The sequence below is a fragment of the Brassica oleracea genome, chromosome C7, assembly GCF_000695525.1.
Source record: "Brassica oleracea var. oleracea cultivar TO1000 chromosome C7, BOL, whole genome shotgun sequence".
Lineage (NCBI taxonomy): Eukaryota > Viridiplantae > Streptophyta > Magnoliopsida > Brassicales > Brassicaceae > Brassica > Brassica oleracea.
Window position 1 is genome coordinate 33686640 of NC_027754.1, and position 15446 is coordinate 33702085.

Sequence of the window (15446 nt, forward strand, 5' to 3'; positions counted from 1 at the left end):
TGATCCACGTCAAGTTTGGCATGATCCAAGTCAAGTCTGGCATGATCTTTCTCAAGTCTAGCATGATCTTTCTCAAGTATGGCATGATCTTTCTCAAGTCTGGCATGATCCAAGTCAAGTCTGGCATGATCTTTCTCAAGTCTAGCATGATCTTTCTCAAGTATGGCATGATCTTTCTCAAGTCTGGCATGATCCAAGTCAAGTCTGGTACGGTGAAAAATATGAACCTCGGTTGAAATGTTCATAACGTTCTGAACTCCATGTTGAGCTGGTTCCATGTAATGATCCGTGGACTGCGGCACATCACTTCCAAACAACACCGTGAGGGTCTTAGATACAGATTCGTTTGTGGTTATGGTGATGGTGGTGGTTGAGAGAGATTTTGTTAGAGGGATGGAGAAGAAGATGAGAGACGGAGACAGAGAAATTGAGAGAAAAGAATCAGAGGATACACGGATGAGAGGAGAGAGAGAAACAAACACATCTTTTTCAATGCTTTTTTGTCCATTGGATGTATCTTAATCAACGGTTGTGATTGAAATATAGTGTAATCCTAGTGCTTGCACATTATTGGTTACTTTACTTTGACCAATCATATCTTTTATAACTATTTATTGTTTTATTTTTGTTTTAATACACAAAACAATTAGTGGTGACTTTTAATGTACAAAAATTATTTTAAGACATAATTCAAAGAATTAGGATTCACAATTTGAAAATTAAAAATTTAATTTTAGCTTTAAATTTGTTATTGATGTTTGGGATATATGAAATGGAATTATGGTTTATGTCTTTATGATATAGGTTAGTGCGAGGTATGTATTTTAGGGTTAAGGGTTTAGATTTATAACTGAGTATATGGTTTGAGTTTTAGAATATAACTGGAGTTTAAGTTTAAAGTTTATATATAAGTTTGAAAAGGTTAGATTTATGACTTTGTATGCAAGGTTTAAGTTTAGGGTTTAGGGTATTAGATTTAGGGTATAGATTTAAGATTTAGTGTTTGAGGTTTAGAATTTAAATTTGAGATTATATTTTTAAAATGATTAAATTTTGAACTTAAATTTAAGGTTGAAGCTATATTATGAAAATATTGAATTTTAAAGTTTATGTTTAGGGTATAAAACATATTTAGGGTTTGATTTTTTAAAAAAAATTATAAAATACAAATGAGTTATAGAAATTGTTTTTAAATTTTAGGGTTTTGGAGGATCGAGAAATAAAAATATCATTAACTTTAGTGACTACAATTAGTTTTAAGTTTAAAAGTCATGTTTAATAGCTAGGAATTATATTTTATTTATAAATTAGGATACATATTTGGAAAATAAATTATAATTTATAATTTCTATAAGAAATTGGTTCTAGTCTAGTAATTATAATATTTGAAAAGATTAGACTTATGATTTTGTATGTAGGGTTTAAGTTCAGGGTTTAGGGTATTAGATTTAGGATGTAGATTTAAGATTTAGTGTTTGAGATTTAAATTTTACATTTGAGATTATATTTTAAAAACATTAAATTTTAAGTTTAAATTAAAATTGAAGTTATATTATTCTCCAAAAGAATCTTCTATGCTTGGTATATAAAACAAACACACATTCTGCAGGCACATGGAGCTACTTCTTACCTCTCTCTCATTGGAACACAAGGAGAGTTCCAGGAGCCCTGTTTAACCTCTGCAGCTTTATCATCAAAATGTGTACACCAAAAATAACATATATCAGACTTTGTTGAATTGATATTTAAAATTACAAATGCTCTTTAAAAATAATGCCCTAATACCAACTCAGTTTCTTCTGCAGACTCATTCACTATTAGAAGAAGAAAACTCAGCAACTTCATCAGTTAGATTTCAAGTTCTTCACATGAACTAGCTCAATTTCTTCTCCAAGTAGTTTATAATCAACGCAGAAAGATAGTTACTTTAGACAAAAAAACACCACATATGCAACAAAATTCCACATTAAGATATCAAATAGCTACTGTATACATCAAGAAAACAACGCTAAATCTTCTTCTGGCAAATCATTATCTACAAGTAGAAGAAGCAATCTCCTCCAAAATCATATAATCTTTGAAGGTTAATTATCAAACCTTGATGACGACAGAAGTAAGTCCCTGAGCGACGACCATACTGCTCCGAGTAACTTCTTCATAATCTCCACAGATTTCTCCGATGTTCCGCTGCGTCAAACCCAGAACAATTAAAGAAAGAATTCGAAACCAAATTGTCAATATCGAGAAGACGGAATTGAACTGGGGATTGAAGAAAGTATTTTACATTTGGCTTGGATAACAAATCACGAAGTTCTGGGGAGCAGAAACGAAGCCGCCGACTGACAGACACGGAGTAAACAAGTTAAGGTTAGGAGCCACTCTTTGAGTTGGAACAGAGTCGACAAACCGAGGTTGAGATCCAAAACTACAAGTTTTACGAACAGAAGCATAAAGGAGATGACAGATCCGGAGGGATTGGTGGCTCTGACGGTGATGGTGGTGCCACTGCTAGACGAAACGACCGGCGAGATCTGAGTTTGGAAGAGGATGGACGTGTACGTTGTTATCATCACCACCAAGGAAATTACTTAAGAAAAAAACATTTTTTTATCAAATCGAAATATTTTGGTGCCAAAGCCAAATTTAGCCAACTGTTTTTGCCTCTGAAATAACTTTTTTGGCTTCCCAATTATTTATTACCCCAAATTTAGCAGTCGGTGAATTTGTGCTACCTTGAACTGCTACCAATATTCATATTTCTTGTAGTGATATATAAAAAATTACACTATAATAATAGTATGTGCGTATATGATTGATTGTAACCAAAAAATAGCTCGCATCCAGTTCAAATTCAAGGTTCGTGGTAAATTTTTTGAATACTTAGCAAACATGTACAAAAACTTTGGAACACCTACTCTTAGTGTGAAGTTTTCGACGATTCTTTCCTGCTCAGTTCAATATGCTGATCAATATATAGATGGTTAGAAAACAAACACATATTTGGAAGAGAAAAGAAAATAGGTATATCATATGTACACGTCCGTTGGGTCTGGAACGGCGCGTTCCACTGCGTAATCTGAGATGTTTATGACTATTTTTTTTTTTTTTGTAGAAAGGGTTTTCATTAATGAAGAAAAACCAACATATACAAAAGAATAAAATACAGGGAGATGAAGAACATAAGCTAAACTGATCAACAGTCCTATCCCAGAAAAATATTAATCCAGAGCATAAGAGCTCTTCACCACTAGCATCAGTAAACTCCAAAAAAACAATCACAAGAATACCGAATACCAGCAATGAGGAAAGGAGCCGACAGAGAAAATGACAACCACTACAAATCATGCTTTCCCGACGTTGGCTGTCACAGCGGCAGGGGAGAGCACATACTGAATTGGCGGCGAGGAAAGAGCACAGACCAAAAACCAAAGCCAGTCCAGCAGTTGGAGTGACGATCACCTTTGCCAAACGCCAAACTCATATTACTCAAGACCCCACAATAGGCAGACCCCAAGTATGGAGCAGAGGTTCAATTCCGGGATGGCTCTACACCACCGGCGTTATAGAAACTTCTGTCTTCATTTCCCGCAGCAGAAACCAGAGAAGCTCCTGTCGCCGGTGTCCAAACGAACACAGAGCGACACTGGGAAGGGGCATCCAGCCCGAACCCGGTTCGCATCTGAGAACCAGAAACGATAACTCCTTTGACCAAGGCTTTAAAATTTCGGTGACATCAAAACTCGCAGCACATGATGGCAGGAACAAGACCCAAACAGAGGCAAGGAAGCCTCACATAGCCTGGAGGAACGGTGTGGACGGGGGAGGAGCAACAGAAAGGAGGAGCAGAATCGAAGCCTCAAATCTCCCATACATAGACGTAAGGGAAACCTGAAGACCTTTTACATGCACGCACTTGACCGGAGAGCTCGAGACTGACACACGACAGAACCGAGGCCACCGAGCACGCCTAGATGAAGCCATAGCAACAAAACGTCCACCTTGAGCCTGTAACAAACAACAGGGCAACCCTCAGGACACCCAGAGAGGAAGCGAACCAGAGCAGACCAGACTCCAATGCTAGACCAGATACGCAAAATAACCACCGAAACAAGCACTATAACACTGGATGTGGAGAGGATGATGCTGCTCGGACCCCCACGCGCTACCACCTTCTGTCGGAGAACCAGATCTGAAAAAGGTAACTCCCAGATCTCCGACAAAGAACCCAAAAAGCCGACTTCACTTGATGCTCACCCTCTAAGGAACCCTCGCCGGAACACCAGAGACCGGAGCACGACACAAGAATTTCGATCTGCCGGCGAGACCAGAGAATCATAAACGGCGACGATCACCAGGGCTGCGAGCATATCGGGAGCAGAGAGGAGAGCCGCCATGAAGCAAAGAGAAACGAGGAAGTGCAGAGGGGTTGACCTCCGACACCGGCAAAAGCCAACCGGTATCGGAGAGAACAGAGATTTCTAAAAATTGCCTTCAAGAGAGAGAAAAGAGAGAAGAGCTAACAGGCATTCCTATGTTGTCGATCTCTTCTTGAAAATATCTTACAATAGATTATATATCAAACCCAACATCAGATCGATGTTTCGTAATTTCTTTATGGCTATTTGCCATTAAGCAAAAGTATGATGGTTAGGTTTTCACAAAAGGATTTTTGGTTGAATTCAGGTACTTCGAAAAAAATTCTGCAAATCTTTTTTAGGACATAACAACTCATCTCTAAGACTCGACTAATTTGCATTCTTAAGATACACAAATAAAGTTCAGTGTAGACCGCGCAATGTATAGTGTTTTTTTTCTGTCTAAGCAGTTTAGTGGGGGTTATTGGATTGATGATTTAAAAGAATTCCAGTTTTTACCCAAATCTCTCTTTATTGGATATATAGGTGATGATTGGTTTAACTGTGGTTGTAAAAATTTAGCTGTAAAAATTTAGCTGTAGGTATATTGGTTATAGCTGTAAAGTTGTTACTGTAGATTTTTTTGCAGAGACTTTTGCTGTAGTTAAATTTGTTGTAGCTGTAAATTATAGGCTGTAGATATTTTAAAATAAAATATGTGAAATATGTGATGTATATATAAAATAATTATTTTTTATCAATTAAATAATTTATACTAATGTTTTTTTTATAAATTCTCAAAGTTTATTGTTATTTAAAATGTGATATGTAAATAATATATATTTTATTTAAAATATTTCAATAATTTTTACAACACCCAAAATTGAATTAAATATTTAAAGATGTTTTTAATTATGATTATCTAATTTATTTGATATTATAGATAGTTTTTTTATTTCACAGATTCTACCGTCTATAAAAGAAAGCTTTAGGTTTTTTACCTAAAATACATTTAAAAAAATTTTGCTTTAGCTTTTTTGCCGTAACTTTAAAAATAAAGCTAAATCATGATTGGTAAAAGCTTATAGAAACTTGATTTAGGCTTTAACTATTAAAAATAAAGCTACAACATAATTGATAAAGTTTAGTGATTTAAAAGTAAATAAATCTAAAGTAAGGAGATAAATCCCAATCAATCACCTCCATAGTATTTATAAAAACTTTTTAAAATCTCTTCTTATTGGACTAATCATTTATAAAAACTCTTTCAAATCCCCCCTTATTGGAAAATAAGAATTTCATTAGTAAAATATATCACTGGTTATTTTGAGTTATATAAAAACAGATTTGCAGTTAAAATTTAGTAGACACAAAATACCACCTCACGATATGGTATTTGGGAAAATTGAAAAAGTATTTTCCTTTTCTCGTTTAAACATTTATCCAAAATTGATCGATAAGCTGTTGGCGACAATTTTTTTTTTGGAATTCATCTGGGGTATTGTTCATTTGTTCCATCGTCGTCCTGCTGCCTCTGTGAAGTCGTCTCTGAAAGCAGAGACCATCTGAGAAATCTGGGTTTTGGTTCTTCAAAGGATAAGCTACAGAACATTGGGATTCTCAGGATAGATCTGAGAAATCTGGAATGCTTTCTCTGACTAGCTTTCATTGAGGGACTCATTGCTCCCGAACCCGTAAGTTCATTGCTGCACACGCTACAATTTGCAATATTTGGACCAAAAGAAACAAGCGCTTACAACGGTGGTCTTCAAGATTATTGACATGACTGTAGGTGACATCATCATGTGCAAAAGAGAGAGGATACCATTCATGTATCTCATCATTACGACATGAATGACTTCCCTAACTATTTCTCATTCAACAGTTTTCTGAGTTGTTTTGTCTTATTGATACTTTCAAACTAATAAAACTAAAAGTGACGTGTTAACTTTTTTCAAAAACCATCAGATTTCATAAAATCTCTTCTAATCTCTTCCTAAAATTTTTTATTCAAATCCCAAATTGAAAGAGCTGAAGTACCTTTAGTAACCGATAATGCGAACCTAACGTTGAATTCTGAGAATGCCCGTTATCGTAGCCTTCTTAACACCGTTGAATTCTTATAGAATGCCCAGAAATAAGGATTCAAGAGTTGCAATGCCCGAAAATAAGGATTCAAGAGTTATTTAAAACAAAGCTCTAAGTTTTATAAAAATCAATAATCAAAGTTGTGTGTCTCACAAACCTAAGAGATCACAAATATATAGGGACAGAAGTCCTAAAACAAAAGAATAAAGGAAAACCTAAACGTATGAATAAAAGGAAAACCTAGATGACTTAGAAAAGGAAATAAGAAAACCAAAGCTCAATGGGTTTAGGATGTGCGCTACATCAGGTCCCCTCCCATACGAGAGATTCGTCCACGAATCCAGATAGCAAGTCATCATCAGGTTCGTATTTGAACAGGTGCCGGACGTTAAAAACATCTGCGGTATGAACATGGGGAGGCAAAGGAAGCCGATACGCATTGGCGTTAATCTTCTCAATGATTTCCACCGGACCTATTTTTCGCGCCTTCAACTTGTTGTACTGACCCATTGGAAACCTTTCCTTGGTGAGAACAGCCCAAACAGAATCACCAACCTGAAAATGCACTTCCCTGCGACGCTTGTCTGCTGTCCGCTTGTATTTGATGGACGTGCCCGGCAAGTTATCATGCGCTTTCAGATGGATGTTGGAGATCTCGTCGATAAGCTCGACAGCTCGTCCATGGAACTCGCCATGTTGGGGAAGAGGAGTCAAAGACAGAGGCCCCGCGGCACCACACCATAAACAACTTTAAAAGGGCTGAATACAAGGCTCTTATTATTTGCGTGATTGTGAGCAAACTCTGCTTGACACAAAACTGAATCCCAAGAGCGAAGATTATCACCAACCAAGCAGCGTAACATATTTCCCAAGTTCCGATTGGTAACTTTCGTTTGTCCATCAGTTTGGGGATGGTAAGCAGAACTCATGTCCAAGGATGTCTTAAAGAGCTTCCAAAGAGAACACCAAAAGTGACTAATGAACCTTGAATCGCGATCTGAAACAATAAACGTAGGGAGTCCGTGAAGCCTATAAATTTCTCGAAAGAAAAGCTGAGCAATCTGCACGGCATCTGTAGTCTTTTTGCAAGGAATAAAATGTGCCATTTTGGAGAATCGATCAACCACAACGAAAATAGAATCATTCCCACGTTGAGTTCGAGGAAGCCCGAGAACGAAATCCATGCTGATATCGCTCCAAGGTTGCGTCGGAACTGGTAAAGGGAGATAAAGGACAGCGTTGGAAGCATGTCCTTTGCCCTGCTGACACGCCGTACAACGAGTCACGAACCTTTCCACATCGCGCCGCAGCGTTGCCAAAAGTAAGATTCGGAGACAAGTTTTAGCCTCCGATCTCGTCCCACATGGCCTTCTCCATGTAACTCCTTGATGATCTGCAAACGAAGACTGCACGCAGGGATGCACAATCGATTGTCTTTGAAGACAAAACCGTCAACCATAGCAAAATCAGAACGTACCCCGTGCGTAAGGTCCAACCATATCGCGGCGAAGAAAGGGTCAGTCGGATAGAGGTCTGCAAAACACTCAAACCCGAGGACCGAAACCCGCAAGGTAGCGACCAGAGCATGGCGTCGACTGAGAGCGTCTGCAACTTTGTTGAGCTTCCCGGACTGATGTTTAATAACGAATGTAAACTGTTGCAAGTATGCAGTCCAAGATGCATGGCGAGAAGAGATTTTGTCCTGAGTGCCCAAATACTTTAAAGCAACATGATCGGTGAACAACACAAACTCTTTGTGGGCGAGATAGTACCGCCAATGTTTGACTGCTTGCACAACCGCATAGAACTCCACATCATAAGTACTGTACCGACTACGAGCACCTGCCAACTTCTCACTGTAATAAGCAATAGGGCGACAATGTTGGCTTAAACAGCTCCCACTCCTAATTTCGAGGCATCACAGTGTAATTCGAAAGGGGCGTCGAAATCTGGTAACACAAGTATTGGGGCTGTTGTCAACTTCGCCTTGATAAGTGAAAAGGCATCATCGGCTTCCTTAGTCCACGAGATAGTGACATTCTTCATACAATCTGTCATAGGTGCCATAATAGTACAAAAATTGTGTACGAAGCGTCGATAGAAGGAGGCCAATCCATGAAAACTCCGGACCTCTGAAATTGTCTTTGGCGTTGGCCAGGAAGCCACAACATCAACCTTCTGAGGATCCACCCGTAAACCGGCCGCCGAAACCACATTGCCAAGGAATAAAACCTCCGACGTCCCGAAGTCACACTTCTGCCTGGTGATAAAGAGCTTCTCCTTTCTTAGCGCGTGTAAGACGTCTCAAAGATGTATCAAGTGGTCCTCCAACGTGGTACTAAAAATCAGAATGTCATTGAAATAGACAACCACGAACCTCCCGATGAACGGTCGAAGGGCCTGATTCATGACACGCATGAAGGTACTTGGTGCGTTTGATAACCCAAACGACATTACTAACCATTCAAACAATCCTTCCCGAGTCTTAAAAGCCGTTTTCCATTAATCTCCAGGACAGATACGAATTTGATGCTTTACCGATCTGATCCAGTAAGTCATCAAGTCGCGGGATAGAAAACCTGTAACGATTTGTGATTTTGTTGATAGCTCTGCTGTCTACGCACATGCGCCACGAACGATCTTTCTTCGGTATCAACAAAGCTGGAACGGCACATGGGCTTAAGCTTTCCCGTACATAGCCTTTGAGAAGTAAATCCTCGACTTGTCGACGAAGTTCTTCGTGTTCCTCAGGGCTCATTCGATAATGTGCCAGATTTGGTAAAACTGCGTTGGGTACAAGATCGATTTGATGTTGTATATCACGAAGAGGAGGCAAACCAGCTGGGAGGTCGTCCGGAAAAAAATCATTAAACTCTTGTAATAACGGCAAAAATTCTGATGGCGTTGATTGCTGTTGTAATGTAGCTGGAGACGTAGCGACCAAAGAAAAAATGGGACGTGAAGCCCGCATCTCGAGTTCGAACTGTGCTCTCGAAATAATCAAAAGGTTCTGCTTGGGTTCCGTTTGTTGCTGGTTGGCGCAAGTCGTGAGGTCCTTTTCAGGTGAGGGAAGCAGCATGATCTTCCGACCCTGGAATATAAACGAATGAGTGTTTGTTTTGCCGTTGTGTATAACCTCGCGATCGTACTGCCAAGGACGCCCAAGTATTATATGTGACACGTCCATTGGAGCTATATCACAATAAAGTGTATCCTTATAGAAGGATCCGATCGACAGAGTTACTGGGGTTCGTTGGGAGACGAAGACTTCAGCTCCTGTCTGCATCCATAAGAGGCAGTACGGGTGTCGGTGGGCTTCCGCAGTAAGTGCTAGTTTGCGCACTGCTTCCTCAGAGACGACGTTAGCGGAGCAACCTGAGTCGACCACAAAACGACATACTTTCCCTTTGACCGTACACGTTGAGCTGAACAATGACATTTGTTGCCATGCTTCACTTGTCTTTGGAGCAAAGCAATTACGACGTAGCATTAGCATTGTCCCGGTGTCCCATGCGACCTGTTCTTCGTCGAGCTCCTCGAGTTTCTCGTCCTCGTCATCATAGATGTGGTATCCGTTGATTTCCTTATCTGAGGCGAGCAGACCACGACGACCAAGAGTTGGGCAAGCAGTTTGAATATGACCTCTTTCCCCACAAGTGAAACAGCGTAGGGCGTTTGGTCGGGACGGTCTGGCGTCGACGTTTGTAGTGATATTGTCCGTTGCGCGAGGATTGTTCCGCGTGTTATGTGTAGTATCACGACCTGATGACGGTTTTGTTTCGTCATTTGAAGTCGCTGAACTGCGTGGTTTTGAGTTGTTGTTCCATTGATTGGCGGTGTAGCGATTTTGCTACTCTACCAGGAGTGCTCGTTGTCTTGCTTCAGATACTGAACTTGGATCAAATTGATGAAGCATCGTCTGAAGTTGAGTTCGCAGCCCTGCAATATATCGTGCCACCAGTTGGTCTTCCGAGTCTTGAATATCTACCCGAGTGAGTATCTGGTAGAATTCATTCTAATAGTCTTCAACGGAACGAGAGCCTTGACAGATATTGTGAAATTTTTGAAATAGAAGACGCTCAAAGTTGTAAGGGATGAATGTCTTGCGCATATGCTTTTTTAATTTCTCCCAAGATGAGATCTTCTCTTTTCCACGTCGAGTACGGGATAGTTTCAGTTGACTCCACCACGCGGCTGCATGTCTGCGAAAGCGAGTTGCGACAAGAGGCACCCTCTTCTGTTCTGGGACTTCCTTGAATTCAATGAATTCGTCGACAGCCACAAACCAGTCGAGTAAATCCTCTGGTTGCGATCCTCCGTGAAACTCAGGGATATCAATTTTTAAACCCGAAGTCCATCGAGGAGCGTTGTCATGATGGTGTTGTCGATGATACTGTTGATGACGAAGTTGATCCTCGAAAGGATTGTCCACGTCGTCGTCTTCATGTTCCTCGAAAACAAGATTGTGGTTGTGATGTTGTCGTTGCGGTGGGTGTGCGATTGGTGCGTTTACCGCGTTTGCTGCGTTCGCCGTTAGCGCGGCCTGAACTCCGGCTTGAACTCCGGCCTGAATTGACTCAGCCAAGGTTCTACGGATTTCATCATGAAAGTTTTCTTGGAAGTCTTCCAAGAATTGTTGAAAGTGTGTCCAGTCATTGGCTGGTTCTTTGCCCGGTCGAGGAGCCATCACAAGTTGAAACAACGATAGGAATCGAAGTTCAAAGTCTCTGATACCAACTGAAGGAGCGGAAGTACCTTTAGTAACCGATAATGCGAAGCTAACGTTGAATTCTGAGAATGCCCGTTATCTTAGCCTTCTTAACACCGTTGAATTCTTATAGAATGCCCGGAAATAAGGATTCAAGAGTTGTTTAAAACAAAGCTCTAAGTTTTATAAAAAATCAATAATCAAAGTTGTGTGTCTCACAAACCTAAATAAAAGGAAAACCTAGATGACTTAGAAAAGGAAATAAGAAAACCAAAGTTCAATGGGTTTAGGATGTACGCTACATCACAAATTTAGGGGATTGTTAAATCCTTTCAAAACTCTCAAATCATCAATACAATAAGCTCCCCTTAGTTCTTGCAAACGGTTCAAACATTACGTCTGTAAATAAAATTTGGAAAAATCGCATTTTAAACCCTCAGAGTGTCACATTATAACACTTTAAACACTCAACGTTTTTGACTAGCATTTTAAACCTTGAAAGTGAGATTTTTATCATAACAAACCTCCAAGTCAACTAGGTGACCTATACTGTTCATTTTGTGATGACGTGTCGGTTTTTTTTTCATTTTTTAAAAATAAAAAATAAAATACATTGAAAATTCGAAAAATACGAAAAAATCGAAAAATGACGTGTCGGTTTTTTTTTCATTTTGTGATGAGATTTTTTATAGTTTCACAAAAATTTAACAAGTTAAGTATTAATAAATCAAAAATTAAAAAAAAATAATTAAAAAAATAGAATCTAGTATCACCATTCAAGTTATAATATTATATATATTTATTGGTTTATAATTGGATCAATTTTTTAAAAATATTTTATTTTATTTTTAATTTTGAAATATTATTTTTATATTTTTGAATTTTTATATATTTTTGAATTTTTCAAAAAAAAATCGATTTTTCGATTTTTTTCAAAATTTCAATGCATTCTATTTTTTTTTTTTTTTAAACCGACACGTCATCGCAAAAATGAACAGTACAGATAGACATGTCAAAATGGGTCTAATTTAGTGGATCAACCCAAACTTAACCAACCCATGGACTTTAATGAGTCAAGAATTTGAATCTTATTGGATAATTGAGTTTAATGGATAGTGGGTTTAATAAGTTTGGTTTAGAATGGGTTGGACTAATATGAGTTAATGAATAACCCAAACCAAACCAATTTCTTCTTTAATTACATTAAAAGAAATTAGAAGCGGTGACGATCCTCTTGAAAGCTCCGACGATTTCGCCTTCGGCTACCCTTTAAGCTTCGGCGGCGATCCTCTCGATCACCCTCTTCGGCCGCGACCCTCTCTATTTCACCATTTTCGGCCGCGACCCTCTCGATCTCTTCGATTGATCTCGATCTCTTCAATTGATCTCTACCGTTTCTCATCTCGTCACCTGCCGTATCTTGTCATCTAAGAGGCTCGATCTCATCTCCATCTACTGTATCTCACCTCGTCACCTGCCGTATCTCGTCACCTAAGAGGCTCGATCTCATCTCCATCTTCTCGATCGTTATATTCGTTGTGAATATTTTGTTTTCGTTGTGGGTTTTTTTGTATCGTAGAGCTTATGTTGATGGTTTTAATGGTTTAACAAAACCTCAAGTTTCAATACTTGTATATATATAAAGAACGTCACTGTCTCTCCTCTTGTAGTTTTAGCTCCCATACTCTGTGATTCAACACTTGTATATATATAATAAAAGAAGCATAACGTGTACATGTGGTCTTTTATAATGTAGATATTTGATTTTGTCTTATTGTTTTGTTTTGTTACAGTGTCTAAAAATGATGAACAATGATGAAGAGTGTCTTCCAAGTGGTGTTGGTGGACCCAATGGTGGACAATCATCAACAAGTGCATCACAATATCTTCTTGTAAGTTCCATTCATTCAAAAAGAACTAAAAGATCAACTGCATGAGACTTCTTTACAATAGGAAAAGATGAGAATGGTCAAGAGAGAGCTTATTGTAAGAAGTGCCCAAAAAACTATTTGTGGTTTAGAACTAGTGGAAGTTCTAACTTAAAACGCCACGCTGAGAAATGCTCACATGGATTAGATGGTGAAAGAGCCACACACTGGTGATGTTTTAGCTAGTAAAGTTCATGAATGCTTGAAGGAGTGGGGAATTGAGAAAAAAGTGTTCACTTTGACATTAGATAATGCCACAGCTAACGATTCTATGCAAGAGATTTTGAAGGACAGGCTAAATTTGGATGATAATCTGTTGTGTAAAGGAGAATTTTTTCACGTGCGGTGCTGTGCTCACATCTTAAACCTGATAGTACAAGATGCTTTAGATGGTATTAGTGGTTCATTGTCTAAGATTCGAGATACTGTGAAGTATTTCAAAGCTTCAACAGCTAGAAGGATTGCACTCTCAGATTGCATAGAAGGTGATGAAGAAGCTGTCTTCTCTTTGGATGTTCAGCATAGATGGAACTCAACTTATTTAATGCTTGAGAAAGCTTTGAGGTATGAGCGTGCCTTAAATAGGTTCAAAGTGGTTGATAAAAGCTATAGGCATTGTCCCTCGAGTCAAGAATGGAAGAGGGCAAAGATTATCCACGAGATTTTGATGCCCTTTTACTGTATAACCACTCTAATGTCTGGGACAAGTTATTCTACATCCAACTTATACTTTGGGCATATTTGGAAGATTCAGTGTTTGTTGGAAGTGAACAGGAGCCATGAAGATAGCATCATTAGAGAGATGATATCTAAGATGAAAAAAAGTTCGATAAATATTGGGAGCAGTATAGCGTTATTCTAGCAATGGAGGCAGTCTTTGATCCTAGGATTAAATTTAGACTCCTGAAGCGTTGTTATGACGAGCTTGATCCCTTCACTTCGAAAGAAAAGATTAAACATCTTAAGGATAAGCTTTATAAGCTTTTTGAAGAGTATAGGAAAAAGTATCCTTTAACTCCTGTTGTGAGCTCTACAAGAGTAGACTCGCGTGTTGCTAAAAGAGGAAGAGGGAACTTGGATGTACAAGATGTAAGTTCTGTTTGAGTTATTTATTATGATCGTTGATTCATTTAAGTTTCAAATGATCTTTGATTACTTCTCTTTAAATGATACATGATCTGTTTGATTTAGATGATGTTCCAGACTATTTGGAAGAAGGAAAGTCAGCTTTGGATATGTACTTAGAGGATCCAAAGTTAGATATGAGGAGCCATCCTAATTTGAATGTTCTGCAGTATTGGAAAGAAAATAGATATCGTTTTGGCGCTCTGACATATATGGCAATGGATGTGCTTAGCATTCCTATAACTACAGTGGCTTCTGAATCTTCGTTTAGTATTGGTTCTCAGGTTATAAGCAAGTATCGAAGTAGATTGTTGCCTAGTAATGTTCAGGCTCTATTGTGTACACGTTCTTGGATACATGGTTACCTACTTGATGATGAAGGTAAAAGTATTTTGTCTGTTGATTAGCATGATTTATTTGCTGTGAATTGAGATGAATTTAACAGTTCAATTGTATTGCAGATAATGGCGAAGGTGAGATGGTTATTATTCGAGCAAGCCCAAATGGAGTAGAAGAATCTGGAAGCAGCCAAAGAACTGAGAACCTTCAATCCAATCCATAATTAACTTCGACGTCCTCCACCGGTGAGAACTGAGAACCTTCAATCCAAACATTGTAAACTTGAGGTCTTACAAGCGCTCAAAGTATTGTTTTTTAGCTTATAGATAGATTGAGTTTGATGGAACTGTTGTAGACTTGTAGTTTGCCGCTGGTTTGTGTGTTTTATGGTGTGCTCGAGCTTTAGCTTCTATGACCTTATTTGTCTGAAAGTTACTTAGTTAATCATCGCTTTAGTTTTCAGGTCTTAGTGTATTGTGAAACTTAATCATCGTTTTAGCTTCTATGACCTTTTTTCTCTTACAAGCGCTAAAGTGTTGTTCCTTCCACTAGATTCATTGAGTTTTGATGAAGCTCTTGTACTTTAGCTTATATTACCTTGTTGTTTTCTGATAGTATCTTAGTTGTGTGCTCAGATCTTTGTAGCTATTTACAACAGTCAAAGACAGTTTTTCTGAGCTTTCGCAAGTTGATTCACTCTGAGCTCATTTCATGTTTCAGGAACTTGTAAGGAAGAGATTGGTTCTGTCAGTATTGTAACAAAAGAAATTTATTGTTAAAATAAAACACATTTTCTAGTGAAAATGCATTTTTCTTCTACTTAATTAGTTCATTATATTTAACCAAGTAGTGGTAGCCTAGTTGCAATTTATTGGGGCTTGGAGTGTAGATTTCACATGGAAA

At 38.4% G+C, this 15446-nt stretch overlaps 1 protein-coding gene and 1 long non-coding RNA gene across 12 annotated transcripts in view; one reads left to right on the top strand and one right to left on the bottom strand.

Moving 5' to 3' along the window:
* LOC106306441 overlaps window positions 1-2661 on the bottom strand; it is a 6503-nt gene extending 3842 nt beyond the window's left edge. For 4 of the 11 annotated variants that reach the window (XR_001263150.1, XM_013743062.1, XM_013743060.1 and 1 more), the window contains exons 1-4: window positions 2443-2661; window positions 2285-2339; window positions 2098-2187; window positions 1631-1685 (exon numbers count right to left, since the gene is read on the bottom strand). Coding sequence is in view for 6 of the 11 variants with exons in the window: in XM_013743062.1 (XP_013598516.1) it covers window positions 1638-1685; window positions 2098-2187; window positions 2285-2339; window positions 2443-2570 (321 nt within the window). In the remaining 5 variants the exon portion in view is untranslated. Of the gene's footprint in view, window positions 1-1495; window positions 2188-2284 lie in introns of those variants that run through there. The other 7 variants (XR_001263147.1, XR_001263146.1, XM_013743065.1 and 4 more) reach the window with 6 other exon arrangements.
* Window positions 2662-13245: 10584 nt separating this feature from the next.
* On the top strand, window positions 13246-15297 carry LOC106305002. Its single transcript, XR_001262893.1, has 4 exons — window positions 13246-14168; window positions 14271-14585; window positions 14666-14788; window positions 15264-15297. It is a non-coding gene; the product is annotated as an uncharacterized LOC106305002 (long non-coding RNA).
* The last annotated feature ends 149 nt before the right edge of the window (window positions 15298-15446 follow it).